General features: G+C 35.4%; 1 protein-coding gene across 3 annotated transcripts; it reads left to right on the forward strand.

Moving 5' to 3' along the window:
* The first annotated feature begins 481 nt into the window (after nucleotides 1-481).
* On the forward strand, nucleotides 482-4,769 carry LOC143546948 (palmitoyl-acyl carrier protein thioesterase, chloroplastic-like). Of its 3 annotated transcripts, XM_077038490.1 has the most exons (8): nucleotides 482-596; nucleotides 1,128-1,219; nucleotides 2,176-2,724; nucleotides 3,310-3,443; nucleotides 3,562-3,675; nucleotides 3,764-3,935; nucleotides 4,049-4,117; nucleotides 4,503-4,769. In XM_077038490.1, exons 3-8 carry the CDS (start codon nucleotides 2,218-2,220, stop codon nucleotides 4,767-4,769), a joined length of 1,263 nt encoding a protein of 420 aa, XP_076894605.1. In that variant the 5' UTR covers nucleotides 482-596; nucleotides 1,128-1,219; nucleotides 2,176-2,217. The 3 variants fall into 3 exon arrangements, with proteins under 3 accessions (XP_076894605.1, XP_076894606.1, XP_076894607.1); XM_077038491.1 differs by lacking the exon at nucleotides 1,128-1,219 and having other exon boundaries at nucleotides 493-600; XM_077038492.1 differs by lacking the exon at nucleotides 1,128-1,219 and having other exon boundaries at nucleotides 493-596.
* Nucleotides 4,770-15,158: the final 10,389 nt, after the last annotated feature.

The following is a 15,158-nucleotide window of genomic DNA, read 5'->3' on the forward strand; positions in this document are numbered from 1 at the left end:
AAAGAAAGGATTTAGTGTTTTGTAACAAATGATTGATGTTTTATATTCCGTGAAAGTTTTAATTAATTTACTGATTTTTAAAACTGTGTTTATAAGTAAATTCAACACCAAAGTAGGGCTACCGATAATGGGATCTTACAAGGATCAAACTAGTTAATAAATACTTTTCTCCATTTAAAAACTCAACATAAAGCAATCCTTTATAATTTTTTTGTCTAAATATTAATCAAAAATCAAAACCTTAAAATCAGACACCTCACTCACAGCCTCAACAACACAACACAAAACAACAACACATGGCACAACCGTAAATAACACCAACCAAAGGGTCAATAACAACAATAATAATCATCCTCACAAAAAAGTAAATCCCTACCACCAAAACACTGCTGGCCATCTCTCTCACATTTCTTCTCTTTCCTTCAAACCAAAAAAAAAATATCATTTTTTGTAATTTTGTTTTTGAAGATTCTCACAAACAAAATTACAAATTTCTTTTACAAACATCCATATTATTTCATACCATCAAAAACCCAGTTTTTATTATTAATTTCTGAGTAAATTTCATTAGGGGTTCTTCTTCAGCTTAAAGAGAGGTATGTTAACCGGTTGCAAGCATTTTACTTTTTTTTTTTTGTAAATCTTTGATAAAAATAAAAGTTTTGTATTGATATAGAGAAATGGAATGGTGGGTGTAGTTTTTTTTGTTTTTGTTTTTGTTTTTTTTTGTGAATTTGCAATAAAAAAAGGGTTTGTATTGATTTGGGTAAAATGGTTTCTTAATTTTATTCTTTTGTGAATTTTTTATAAAGAAAAAAGCTTTGTATTATGTGTTTAGATTTTTTTTTTGTGAATCTGTAATTAAAAAAATAGCTTTTTATTGATTTGGGGAAATGGTGTGATTTGTGTAGATTTATTTTTATTATTATTTTGTGAATTTGTGATTAAAAAAGTTTTTTTTGTTTTGGGGAAAATGATGTGGTGTGTGTAGTTTTTTGTTTTCTAAATATTTTTTGTATTTTCTTTTTATGAATTTGTGATTAAAATATCATTTTTTATAATTTTGTTTTTGAAGAATCAAACACCCAGATTTTATTATTAATTAATTTCTGTTTCATTTTCATTAGGGGTTTTTACAGATCGGATAATAAACAATGGCAGCCTTGTTTTGGGGCTAAAAGTTTTGTATATTGTTGGCTCTTCTTCAGCTTAAACAGAGGTATGCTTAATGTTTGTTTACTGGTTGCAAGCATTGTAATTAATTACTTTTTTTTCTTTTTATGATTCTGGTATAAAAATCAGAGCTTTGTATTAATTTGGTGAAATAGTTGGTGTGTGTAGGTTTTTTTTGTTTTTTTGTGTGTGTGTGTTTAAAATCAAGCTTGTGAATTGATTTGGGGAAAACGGTGTGGTGTGTGTAGATTTTTTTTTTGGATTTGTGATTAAAAAAAAACTTTGCATTGATTTGGGGAAAATAATATGTTGTATGTATTTTTTTTAATTATTATTATTATTATTATTTTTGTGAATCTGTGATTTGTATTGATCTAGAGAAAATGGTGTGTAGATTTTAATTTTTTTTTTAGTTTTTTTTTTTGGTGAATTTATGATATAAAGTTTTGTATTGATTAAGTTTTTCAGTGGAATGCGATGTGGAATTAGGTAGGAACACGCTTTGTTGGGTAATTTGTTTGGAAGTTAGGTTTGAATTAATTCTACAATGGATTTGTGAACATTTGGGGATGATATATAATATGTATAATTGTTTCTGATGGTAATGTTATGTGCTGTTTAGACACCAGGGGCGTGTCATAGGCCCGTATGGTCTAACAAGCCGTATGTTACTGCAAAAGGTAGTCAATAGATTTGTTCTGATAGTCATATGACTCATATGATAGGTGACAAATGTCATACGAGTAACAAGCCGTATGATTTATTGACTGGTAAAGAAATGAACTTTTCATCTCTATCATACGTCCCGCCCCTTATGACATGACAGGCAAGCTGGTGTAAACTTTTGGGCGCAATTATTACTATTTTCATTTTAAAAAACTTACGAAACCTTTGTAAATATGTAAAAAATATCTTAGAAATGATATAATATACTTTCTTTTTATTTTACAAATATGTAAATTCTTGTATGATTTATAAGTTATTATTATTATTATCATGCAGGGATATTATACATTGGTTATTATTAATTAGAATCTTGTAGCCATGGTTGCTACTGCTGCCACTGCATCACTCTTTCCAATCTCGTCCTCACAACCCGATTCCGCCAAGAATTCCGGTAAACACGGAGGCAGTTTCGGTAATGTTGACCCGCGTGGACTTAAGTCAAAGTCAAGGTCCTCTAATGGTCTGCAAGTCAAGACCAACGCACAAGCGCCCGCAAAGGTAAACGGTACCCGAATAGGTGTTATGGATGGCCTCAAAACTGATGATAATGTGACATCAGGTGCACCGAGAACGTTTATTAATCAGTTGCCCGATTGGAGCATGCTTCTTGCTGCAATTACTACTATTTTCTTGGCTGCTGAAAAGCAGTGGATGATGCTTGATTGGAAAACGAAGCGTCCCGATATGCTTGCTGACCTGGACCCGTTTGGGTTCGGGAGGATTGTTGAAGATGGGTTTGTGTTTCGGCAGAACTTTTCGATAAGGTCTTATGAAATTGGGGCTGATCGGACTGCTTCGGTGGAAACGTTAATGAATCATTTGCAGGTATGGTTCGTTTTTCGAGGTGGGAAAATGGGCTGGTCGAGTTAGCTAACAGGTCGACGTTAGTGGTCGTTTTTTATGGGTTTAAATCGGTCGGGTCGGGCTAGGCCTGTAACGGGTCGACATTAGAAGTAGTGTTTTTTTTTTGGTATGGGTTTATATATTAAGCAAGCTTGTTTTTAGGCTCGCGCTCGTTGAAACTCGGCTCGATTCAAATTATTTGCGAGCCGCTGATCTTGAGTAGCTCATGAGCGGCTTGGCTTGTTTACACCCATAGCCAAAACACTTTTGGTCCAAATTTTTAGAAATTTTAATATTACATATATAATTTCAAATTTGTATTATTTCAATACTAACCTCCTCTTTTTTGTTTTTAAGAATTTGACTTCGAAGGTTATATGGGATAAAAATAAACTTTGGATGACTTTCGACATGCTTCTTTTTTAACAATTTTATAAAATTTATGTTTGATCTGTTTAAAATAAATTTATAACTGAATGGGTCGAAACTGTTTTTTTTTCTTTTTATTTACACGTTTGACATTTTTAATATTTTAGTTACTAAATGAACCTTGTAATTGTTTGGCAGGAAACAGCCCTTAATCATGTAAAAAATGCTGGACTACTCGGTGATGGCTTCGGTTCAACGCCCGAAATGTCCAAAAGGAACTTATTTTGGGTGGTCACAAAGATGCAAGTGCTAGTCGACCGTTATCCAACTTGGTAATCCAAAATGTTGTATTTACAATTATTATTTTATCGAGTGCATACAGTTCTATGATTGTTATCATGTTGATTGATATTTTTTTTAACATTTAAAAACGGTTAAAAATTATTTCAGGGGCGATGTGGTACAAGTAGATACTTGGGTAGCTGCATCTGGGAAAAACAGTATGCGTCGTGATTGGTTGGTTCGTGATTGCAAAACAGGCGAAATATTAACACGTGCTTCGAGGTTTAAACATTAAAATATTATGTTGGTTGACTTTTTTCTTATTCTTATTATCATTATTATTTATTTTGGTTTTTTATTTTTTTTGTAGTAATTGGGTTATGATGAATAAAGTTACAAGGAGGTTATCGAAAATTCCCGATGAGGTCCGAACTGAAATCGAGCAATATTTTGTTGACACGCCTCCGGTTATTGATGATGACAGTATAAAGTTACCAAAACTTGATGAACACACTGCTGATCATGTTCGTAATGGTTTAACTGTAAGTAAATTTTTATCTTCCTTTAAATAAAGTTTTTTAATCGGCCTTTTAAAGAATAATCAATATGTTTTTGTTCTAATCTTATTTTTTTAATTTTTTTGACTAATATTTAGCCAAAGTGGAGTGATTTGGATGTCAACCAGCATGTCAACAATGTGAAGTATGTCGGCTGGATTCTTGAGGTAATTTTAATTGGTAAAGCACTAAAGCGTAGGCCTGTAAACGAACTGAATGTTCAGCGGACATTTCGTGAACCGTTGGTCGAACGTTCTTTATGTTTTTTCGTTCATTTGTGCTTGTGAATGTTCGTTTACGTTCATTTATTTAAACTTTTTTATGTTTGTTAATATATTCATTTTAACCCTGTTCGTTCGTTTGTGTTTGTGAATGAACGAACATAACCGAACACGAACATGTATATTTTCTTAACGAACGAACATGAACATATAAACCCCGTGTCTTATTGTTCGTGTTCGACACTCGAACATGCTCCGTTGAGTCCGTTACAAAGCCTAATAATAAACTTAATGAAAAAATGTAACATTAAGTTTTTATTGTTTTTTTTAGAGTGCACCACAGCGGGTTGTGGAGAACTATGAGCTTGCAAGCATCACTCTCGAGTACCGTCGGGAGTGCATGAAAGACAGTGTGTTACAGTCACTCACCTCCTTACTAGGCGGTGATGCGACGGTCGCTACTGGCGTCATCGACTGTCAACACCTGCTCCGACTAGAAGGCGGTGGTGGCGAGATTGTGAAGGGGAGGACCAAATGGAGGCCAAAGTATGCAAACAGATTCAAGAACATCAACCACTTCCCTACTGAAAGTGGCTAAAGTGCTTGTTTTCATTGTTTTGCTACTTGTGGTACACTTGCAAATTTCTTGCAATGTTTTAACCCCTCTTCTATGTTTGTTTTTTAATTATTTTATTTTATTTTAGTTTAGTTTGAAAAAGAAGAGAAGTGTAAGCCTATTGTAAGTAAGCCCTTTTGTGAAAAGAAAAAAAAAGATAAACCTGCTCTCTCTCTCTCTCTCTCTCTCTCTCTCTCTCTCTATACTCTACTGGAATGTGCTTATATTTATAATTCTTTATTGTTTGTAGAATGTTGGATTTATATATTTTTTAATAGTTGGCTTGATTGATTTATTTTATTTAAGTTTTATTGGTTATGTTTTAAAGGTAACTTTTGTTTCTCTATTGTTATTATATTTTTAAATAAACAAATAAATAAATACATAAAACACTTGATATGAAAAGTTGCTTGTATACATGACTAGACAGTGGTAGTTGCTTCTGAACATGACTAGATAGTGGTAGTTGACCAAATTACTTAAATGTGGGTTGAATATCATATTTATGGGAAATTCTGAAAACAAGTGTTTATGAAAACAAATTTCAAGTTTTAGGTGTGGTTTGTAACAAATTTCAAAAATAGGTATTATAAACTAGTCATAACGTGTAGTTTGTAGAACCAATTAAAACTTGCCGCATGTTCTTAAACTAACCGTAACAAGCACATTCACTAATCATTTACTCGTCACGACTAAATAAGTTTCATGCCTCGTAATCAATGCTCATAAGTAATTCATAAGTCCTTTAGTCACGACGAGTAGATTATAAGGTTAAACTGGTCGCGACGAGTTAACTACTAATAAATTATACGTGTAGGAATGTAAACCGGGTAAATTAGTCGTCGCGACTAAAGGACTTATGAATTACTCGTGGACATTGATTATGAGACATGAAATTTATTTAGTCGTGACAAGTAAATAATTAGTGAACATGCTTATTATGGTTAGTTTAAGGGCACGTAACAAGTTTTTATTGGTTCTACAAACTACTCGTGTGTTATCATAATATACTCGTCACGACGAGTTTATAATAGCTAATTTATGAAATTTCTTGCAAATGACACCTAAAACTTGAAATTTGTTTTCATATACGTTTATTTTTGGAAATTTCCCTTTAACTAATAGGTCAAATATATAAATTTGTTATTTAGTTTTAGGGTTAGGTTAAAATATTAAATAGAAAAAAATAATAAAAAGTGTGAGAAGTAATCAAGGCCGTTGATCTTAGATATGAATGGTTGTGATTAATTTGAGAATAAAAGTTGATGGAAATGACATATATGAAATAGTCTATATTATTGACTTTCTTTTTCACATGCAATGCACATGCTAATTCCTCAATTATTTTATAACATTTATAACTTTTTCATACGACAATTTATTTAAAAAAAATCAACATAATAACAAACGTTTTTTTTGTCTTTAATATGAGTACCATATTAATGTATAAAAATAAAAAAAATTAGTTGTTTTTATACATTATGTTATTGGTTTGTCATTGTGCTTTTTAATTGAGTTTTCTACATTGTGTTATAGGTTATGGTCATTGTGTTATTCAATTGTTACACGTTTTAAAGATAAAATTTAAAACAAAACGTACGCGCTTCATTGTGTCTTTTGTTCGCCATTGTGTTTTTATGCTCATAATTTTGTCTCTTGTTCGTTATTGTGTCTTTCTACTCATCATTTTGATTTAGTTATTGTGTATTGCGTTCATTGTATATTATGTTCATGTCATTGTGTATTGTGTAATTACCATTGTCTTTTACGTGTCAGATCATTGTGTAATATGTACGTATTCACCATTGTGTTTTATGTTATTATAATCATTGTGTTTTATACTTTTATGTATCAGATATATGTATTAGATATAGTTATTATTTAATCATTATATTTACATACTAGAATTACACAACGATGTTAGTTCACTATTACACTTTTCAGATTTCATCACTTTTGAAAAAAAAAACACAATGATAAGCATAAAGACACATGATAAATAGAGAGACACAATGATAAACATAAGACACAATGACAAACATAAATACACAATGACATATTTGCTTTTTATTTATATAAAATAAAGTCATACTCATATGAAAGATAAAAAACACTTGTTATTATGGTGAAAATTTTTTTAAAAAATGTCGAACGAAAAGTTAGACTTTTTAAAATGATTGGAGAATTGACATGTTCCTTGAATGTGACTAGAGAAAATACGTGTTTTCCTTTTATGTCCTTAATCCTTTGGTCACCACTTGACACATGTAAATATATTATGACTTCTTATCCTTCTTATTTTTATTACCCTTTGTATAATAACTCAACTTTTAGTTTTAAATGCAATGAGTTATTGTGTGAATAAGTCAATACGTTGTTTGATAAAAGCTGTTTGACTTAGCTTATGTAGGTTGGTGTGTAATGAATGCAAAGGGAAATGTGGTATATATGTAATTTGGTATTATAAAATCATAAATAGCCCGGCTTTATTTATTGGTCGTTTAAAAAATAAAGATCTAAAAACCACTCGGGTCTTATTTACGAGAAGCATGTAATAGCTTTTATTTGAGAAAAAGAGGGGGGGGGGGGGGGTGGGGGTGGGGGTGGGGGGAATCTTATCGTATTTCAACTACAAAAACTAATATGTGATCCATATACTGTCATTTTAAGTTATGTTGATGGCTTACTAACACCACCTAAATTCCAACCAAAAAAAAGAAGAAAAGTCAAATAAGAAAAGGTGGTCATTTGCTTATCAATGTTTCAATCAAAGTTTTTATGTAGTAAACTAATTTACCACATAATTTATAGACCATTTTATCATTATTAAAAGAATATCATTAACTTACATGGTATAAATTATTGGAGATATACATTTTCTTGCCGTCTTGGCATTGTTGAGTTCTTCACATTCATCAGGGGGTTACCGAAACAATTACTTCCCCACTTTCGATCGAGTTTATACCTCCGCTCACCTACGGCTCAAACTGCGGGGGACTACTAGCCATCAATATCAACTGATTATTTACGTGCATTTTGTAAATCAATTGTAAACATCAGTAAGTTAGGATGATGCGATTACCCTAAATAGCTCCTTAATTGTCCCCTTTACGTGTATTATATTTAGATCATTGTATTATTAAAGAATTATCAACACCCAAATCTCGCATTGTAATCATCATCATCATCGTACTCAGTATATCCCACCAATAGCCAAGCTATGGTAGGGTCTGAGGAGGGTAAGATGTAGACAGCCTTACCCCTACCCCATAGGGATAGAGAGGCTGCTTCCGATGAGACCCCCGGCTCGATAGTAGTTTTGCATCAAGCCTTGGACATAAGGCACATAGCACTCAATCATCGGGACACCGGCTGATTGGTGCATGTACCATTGTCTTTCGGCTATCAACGCCACCACATGATGCCTGATTAACCTTCTGCCACTTTTAACGTTATTTTCACGAGATTAGTAAAATAACGTTAAAATTAGTGCAATTTTACTTTTGCCCACCCGAGGGTTCACACATATATACATTATATGCGCGCACCGCAAGCAGGGCGAAAAATCTCGCATTGTAATAGCAAACCAAAATAAAATTGAGTAGGAAAGAAAACTTGAATAAGATACAAAAAGGTGTCCAATGGGCCTATGGGTTGGCCCCAAGGCCTGTTACAAGCATACACGAAATGACCGGATTAACAAAAAATTACATATGGTCTGTTAACTAGTAGGATACCCGCACGATAGGGGGGGGGGGCAAAGTGAATTCGGGTGGTATCATTTTGGTTATTTACAGTAACACTCAAAATAACAACTAAAGAGAAAGCCCAAAAAATAAAGTCAATAATTAAAATGATATCTACACGAAAAACATCCGGCAACTCAGGTTACTCTTGTTAATCGAGTTTAGGATATCTAGTATATATAATATTAGTTGTAGTACAATAACTATTTGGCATATAAGAGCACCTACAACTAGGGATAAGCTCGGTACCGTACCAATACCGCAAATACCGATCCTGAAAATCATAAATTCTTGGTACTTGTACCGGTACCAAAATATTCGGATCGGTACCGGTATTGAGATAAAAATTCGGGAAATACCGTGCCGTACCAGTACCGGTACCATACTGATATAATGCTAAATATTTATGTTTCACTTGTATATTTTATTAAATATTTTAATTCTTTTTGTTCGTTTTTAGTCGAGATTTGTATACTACTAACATTTTTATGTTTTGTAGGTTCCGGGATATGATCGTGATTAAAAAGGGCAAAAAAAGAGCTAAAACGAGCCGAAACCGAGATCTGGAACGCGTCAGGAAGGTGCTAGAACAGAGAACCGGTCAGACCGGCCCGATCTGACCGGCCCCCTATGAGGAGCACGCCGCGCCGCGCGACCGGGGTGTCCAAGGCCCGTCGCGCGGCACCTAGGAGGGACTGGTGGATTTTTAATTCGTTTTTGTTTCGAGTTGGGCCTTGTTTTGGGTATTTAAACAGATTTAACTTAAACCAAATAATTCCTGAAGCCACCAACCGAATTTTAGAGTTATTGGAGCATATTTTAGTGGTTCTTGGTGATTTTGAAGGCAATGAGACAGCCGGTGAAGACTTATACGTTCGCGTTTGGAGATTACGGGTTTTATCGCCTTTAATCTTTCGTTTATTAGATTTTCACCATGTTTTCATTATTATTTGTTTTGTTTGATTTAGACTTTAAGATGCTAGGCTAAATTCCATAAACTACCTAGGTCGTGATGAACCTTAGTTTGGTTTGATTTTATTTGGATTTCGTTTCGTTATGGATTTTATGTTATAAGTAAACTGTGGAGTTTGATTTAATTAATGCGTATGATTGTTTGGTTTTGCTTACTTGAATTTATTGGATCACATTGCCCTTGTTGATTGTTTCATAGGATAGGGTTTTGTTAGGTCATTTACTTTGTGTTCTTGACTAGTTTGTGATTGAATTCGAATAAGATCATAGAAACAATAAAATCAAGTAAACAGATAAAAGTGAGCCGCTAGTCTAAAAAGCTGTAAGGTGATAAACTATTAATAGATCTTTGCTTGTCGAGATTGCTAGATTTAGTTCTTCGTAAGGAGTCCGTCTAGGTTTGATTGTCAGCTTAGTCTATTAAGTTAATTGAGTCTGCTTTGCTATCTTTGAATTCCGCGCTGTAAGGTAGGTTTTCGTCATAAAAGATACTTAGACATAAGCGATTAAATAACCGTAAGGAAGTTTAATATAAAACTGGTGAGTCTTAAAACTTGTTAGAAATCCATAGGCGTCTTCTTGAAGTTCAAGGATCCTGTTCGGGTTTTCTGTCAAGGGTCTATTTTATGATCCCAGTTCCATAACGTGAGTTTTCCATTTAATTAATAACCGTAACTTTGGGGTTCTGGCCTGGGTAGTTATCTTCGTCATTTGAATTAATCTAAGTGTTTAATTGTTTATTAGTTTAAAATTAATTAGGGTTAAGGTTTATTAATTAATTAATTAATTAGTTTAAGGTTATGATTATGTTTTATTATTATTATATTAATTAGGTTTAGGGTTAAGTAATTTATTATTAGTTTAATAGTTAAGTAATAATTAGTTAATTATTAGTAAGTTAATAAATTTTAGTTAATTATTATTTAGAGTTTTAATTATTAGTATTAAATTCCCTCTCAAATATATTTAATAAATAGTTGTGTCTTCTAGTTGAGTCTTATTTTCTAGTTTCGTAATTTAAAGAGTCTCGTGGGTTCGATATCCGGACTTACTTAGCTGTACTAGAGTCAACAGGTTCACTTGTCGGTTAGTAGTTTAAGTTAAGTTTAAGAGTCTAGAATTATTACTTAGTGTCTAGATTAGCTTATTTTTAGTTAATAATTATTTGACTACTTTTAGCACATCAAGTTTTTGGCGCCGTTGCCGGGGACTTCTTAGCGATTGCGTTATTTGCTTTATTTGGACTTAATTGCTACATACGTGCTATTTGTTTTCTTTTCGTTTGAGTCGTAGGAATCTAAGTTAATTTTAGTTTATTTTCGTTTTTTTAGCTTTAAATTTTTAGTCTACTTACTTGGTCTGTTGCGTTTTCAGGTTTATGCCACATCTTCGTTCGCAAGGACCACCGCTGGTAAATCTGGATTTTTCTCCATTCAAGACCGAGACCAGCTCGTCAGCAGAAAAACCACCGTCAGAAGCTACTTCTACACCAAAACCGTCACCGCACAATTCACCACCAGAAAGTCCTAGAAGTCAACCAGACGTCCAAATGGCCGACGATGGGACAATTGCTGCTCAGGCCTTCGATGGCATAACCGGAAACCAGTCATGCATCGTCGTTCCCGCGATCGACAACCCCAACTCGTGGTAAATTCCGTCATACGTCGTGAACAACATCGTTCAAACTAATCATTTTCATGGGAACGATGACGAGGATGCATCGGCTCACATTAACCGACTTTACCGCGTTTTGAAAACTTTTAATTTGCAAATCTTTCCCCGTTTTCACTTGCAGGTAAAGAAGCTCTTTGGCTCGACACTCAGCCGCCTGGCACATTCACCACTTGGGAAGCGCTACGTTTGGCATTCATCAAGAGATACTTCCCACTGGCTAAAGCGGCTATTCTTCGTGATCAGATTCACTCGTTTCACATGGAGCCAGATGAACAATATTGCCATGCTTGGGAGCGTTTTCAGAGTTTGCTAGCAAGTTGTTCATAGAATGGTCTTACACCATGGGCTCTCGTGGAAAAATTTTACAACGAGCTGACATACGAAACCCAAGTTCGTTTTGACACTGCTGCTGGAGGTAACTTAATGGCACGGAAAAATGTCGCCGAATGTAACGAGTTGTTTGAAAGCTTCGCTCAATCGGACCTCGCCAAAGGGCCACGACGCGGGAATTCCACTCCCATTAGCAGTACAACCTCATCTTCTCGAGGTGTACACCAGGTTAATCTGGATACTACTATGGCCGCTGCGTTGGAATCATTAACCCGAGAGGTGAAGGAACTTAAGACGAAGGTGGACAAGTGTGAGTTTTGTAGAGGTGGACATAGCACTTTGGAGTGTCCGGTGATGAATCAACAAGTCGATTATGTTGGTGTTCAAAATAGGTTTCCTAACAACAACTTCAACAACAATCAGAATTGGAACACCTACAAGAACCCAAATCAGAATAACTCCAATTGGCGTCCGTCGGGCGCACCACACGGCTATCAAAATTCTTACAATCAAGGACAAGGTCAGTACAACAATAATAATAATAATAATAATAATAATAATAATAATAATAATAATAATAATAATAATAACAATGGTACTAATGTTCAAAATAATGTGCAGGATTCTAGTGGAGGCATGGGACGTCTAGAGGAGATGATGAAGCAAATCTTTGAGAGAGATCAATTTACACAGAAAAAGTTTTCCGAACACGATATGCTCTTCAAGAATCAACAATCTTTTATTCTCGATATTCAAAGAACTGTTGGTGATATTGCTCGTTGTTTAGAAGAAAGGCCTCAAGGAGAGTTTTCGGGTTCTACTCATCCGAAATCCGGCCTCTCAGTTGAATGCAATTACTACTCGTAACGGAAGGGTTTTGGGTCCTGAGGTTGAAAAGAAAGGGTTGGAGTTGAAGAAGAGGAAGTGGTTGATGAAGAAATTGAGATAGAGGCCCCGGGTAAGTCACAATTTAAAACACCAATTATAGAGCCACAAGTTGAGAGAAAGTCGGTTAATATTGCTTATGTTCCTTATCTCACTCGTCTCAAGAATCAAAAATACACGAGGGAATACGGGCATTTTCTAGATATGTTCCGACAGTTAAAAATTAATCTTTCGTTTGTTGAAGCCCTCCAACACATGCCAAAGTATGCGAAATTTTTGAAAGACTTGCTCAAGAGAAAAGATCGGCTGGAAGAGGTTTCATCTATTCTACTTAGCAGGGATTGTTCGGCGGTAGTGTTGAACCGAGTCCCGGAAAAGTTATCAGATCCGGGTGTGTTTACAATCCCATGTACGTTCGGAAGTGACGAGTCAAGCGTTGGCGGATTTGGGTGCGAGTATTAATCATATGCCATATTCTTTGTTTGAGAAGTTGGAGTTGGGTGAGCTTACACCGAGTCGTATGTCGTTGTCGTTGGCAGATCGTTCGGTTAAGTATTCGCGAGGTATTATTGAGACTTTACTAGTGAAAGTTGACAAGTTTGTATTTCCGGTTGATTTTATGGTGCTTGACATGGAGGCCGACGAGAAGATCCCCATTATTCTCGGTCGGTCGTTTTTGAGAACGGCTAGGCTCTTATTGATGTGTATGAGGGGCGGATCACACTTCGGGTTGGTGATGAGAATGTTAATTATGATATTGCGAAGTCGATCAAGCATCCGGGTGATAGTGATGATGTTAGTGGTCCATGCCATTCGGTATATTTTCTTAATTCTTTTATTCCGGGTTTTGATTAGTGTCTTGATTATATTTGTGGAACCGATTTGGTTGGGATGGAGTTGGATGACGAGTTTACGGAAATTATGGAGGAGGATGAGGAAGACGTGGTAGATGATGTTTCTTATTCGGTGGAGATTATGGAGGTTAGTGAGATTATTTGTGAAAAAGAGGCGGAAAGACCTGCTCCGTTGGAATTAAAGGTTCTTCCATCACATTTAGAGTATGCGTATCTTGAAGAGGGCTCGGATTTGCCCGTTATTGTTTCCTCTAAGTTGAGTGAGGATTAAAAGGCAAAGTTAATAGAGGTATAGAAGATGAATAAAGGGGCGATTTCATGGAGACTTTCAGATATTCAAGGTATTAGCCCCGCTTATTGTACCCACCGGATTTTGATGGAAGATGAGTAAAAACCGGTGGTTCAACCCCAAAGGCGTCTGAATCCAAATATACAAGTTGTCAAGAAAGAGGTGCTTAAGTTGTTGGATGCCGGGGTGATTTATCCGATTTCAGATTCTCCATGGGTAAGTCCGACTCAGGTTGTTCCAAAGAAAGGGGGGATGACGGTTGTCATGAACGAGAAGAATGAACTCACCCCTTCGCGTACGGTTACCGGTTGGCGGGTTTGTATTGACTACCGGAGGTTGAATGACGCTACTCGAAAGGACCACTTCCCGTTGCCGTTTATTGATCAAATGTTGGAGCGTCTCGCAGGTCAGCAATTTATTGTTTTCTTGATGGTTTTTCAGGTTATTTTCAGATTCCAATCGCACCGGAAGACCAAGAGAAAACGACTTTTACGTGTCTGTATGGCACATATGCTTATCGTCGCATGCCGTTTGGGTTATGTAATGCTCCGGCTACCTTTCAGCGTTGTATGGTGGCAATTTTTTAGGATATGATAGAGACGTCCATGGAGGTTTTTATGGATGATTTTTCGGTGTACGGTAATTCTTTCGATCATTGTTTGGGTAATCTTGAAAGGATGTTAAAGAGGTGCATTGAAACGAAGTTAATGTTGAATTGGGAAAAATGTCACTTTATGGTGACAGAAGGGATAGTTTTTGGTCATAAAATTTCAAGAGATGGTATAGAGGTGGATCGGGCGAAGATTGACATGATTAGTAGGCTTCCTCCACCAACAAATGTCAAAGCTATAAGAAGTTTTCTTGGTCATGCGGATTTCTACAGGCGGTTTATTAAAGACTTTTAAAAAATTACCCGCCCGATGACCCGATTATTAGAAAAAGATCTCCCTTTTGTGTTCGATGAAGAGTGTTTGAAGGCGTTCAATTTTATTAAAGATCAACTCATAAGTGCTCCTATTCTCGTGTCACCGGATTGGAATTTACCTTTTGAGCTCATGTGTGATGCGAGCGATTATGCGGTTGAAGCGGTTTTGGGGCAAAGGCGTGATAAACATTTTCACCCTATTTATTATGCGAGCAAGACTTTAAATGATGCCCAAGAGAACTACACCACCACCGAGAAGGAACTTTTAGCCGTTGTGTTTGCATTTGACAAGTTCCGGTCTTATCTCGTACTTTCAAAGACCACCGTTTTTACCGATCATGCAGCTTTACGTTTTCTCTTTCACAAGAAAGACGCGAAGCCCCGTCTCATACGGTGGATTCTTTTACTTTCCGAGTTTGATATAGAGATTAAAGACAAGAAGGGGACAGAGAATGTTGCGGCGTACATATTTCTCGTTTAGAAGATCCGAAGAGAGAAGAGATTCACGAAGAAGAAATTGGTGATAGATTTCCGAATGAGTCGATTGATTTTGTTACAGCCGAAAAGCAAGGTTTGGCATGGTTCACCGATTTTGCTAACTTTTTATCTACGTGCCATGTGTTGAAGGGGATGACTACTCAACAAAAGAAGAAGTTTTTCCGGGATGTTAATTGTTATGTTTGGGATGATTATTTT

Source organism: Bidens hawaiensis, unplaced genomic scaffold (genome assembly GCF_021521415.1).
Source record: "Bidens hawaiensis isolate Kalapana, Puna unplaced genomic scaffold, B.hawaiensis_p1.1 tig00014522_1, whole genome shotgun sequence".
NCBI lineage: Eukaryota > Viridiplantae > Streptophyta > Magnoliopsida > Asterales > Asteraceae > Bidens > Bidens hawaiensis.

Bases quoted from the DNA above. Each gene is read 5' to 3' on its own strand.
- LOC143546948 (XM_077038490.1), top strand. From the start codon at position 2,218: ATGGTTGCTACTGCTGCCACTGCATCACTCTTTCCAATCTCGTCCTCA. The intron at 2,725-3,309 runs GTATGGTTCGTT...ATTGTTTGGCAG, and splicing joins CGTTAATGAATCATTTGCAG to GAAACAGCCCTTAATCATGT. The intron at 4,118-4,502 runs GTAATTTTAATT...TGTTTTTTTTAG, and splicing joins ATGTCGGCTGGATTCTTGAG to AGTGCACCACAGCGGGTTGT.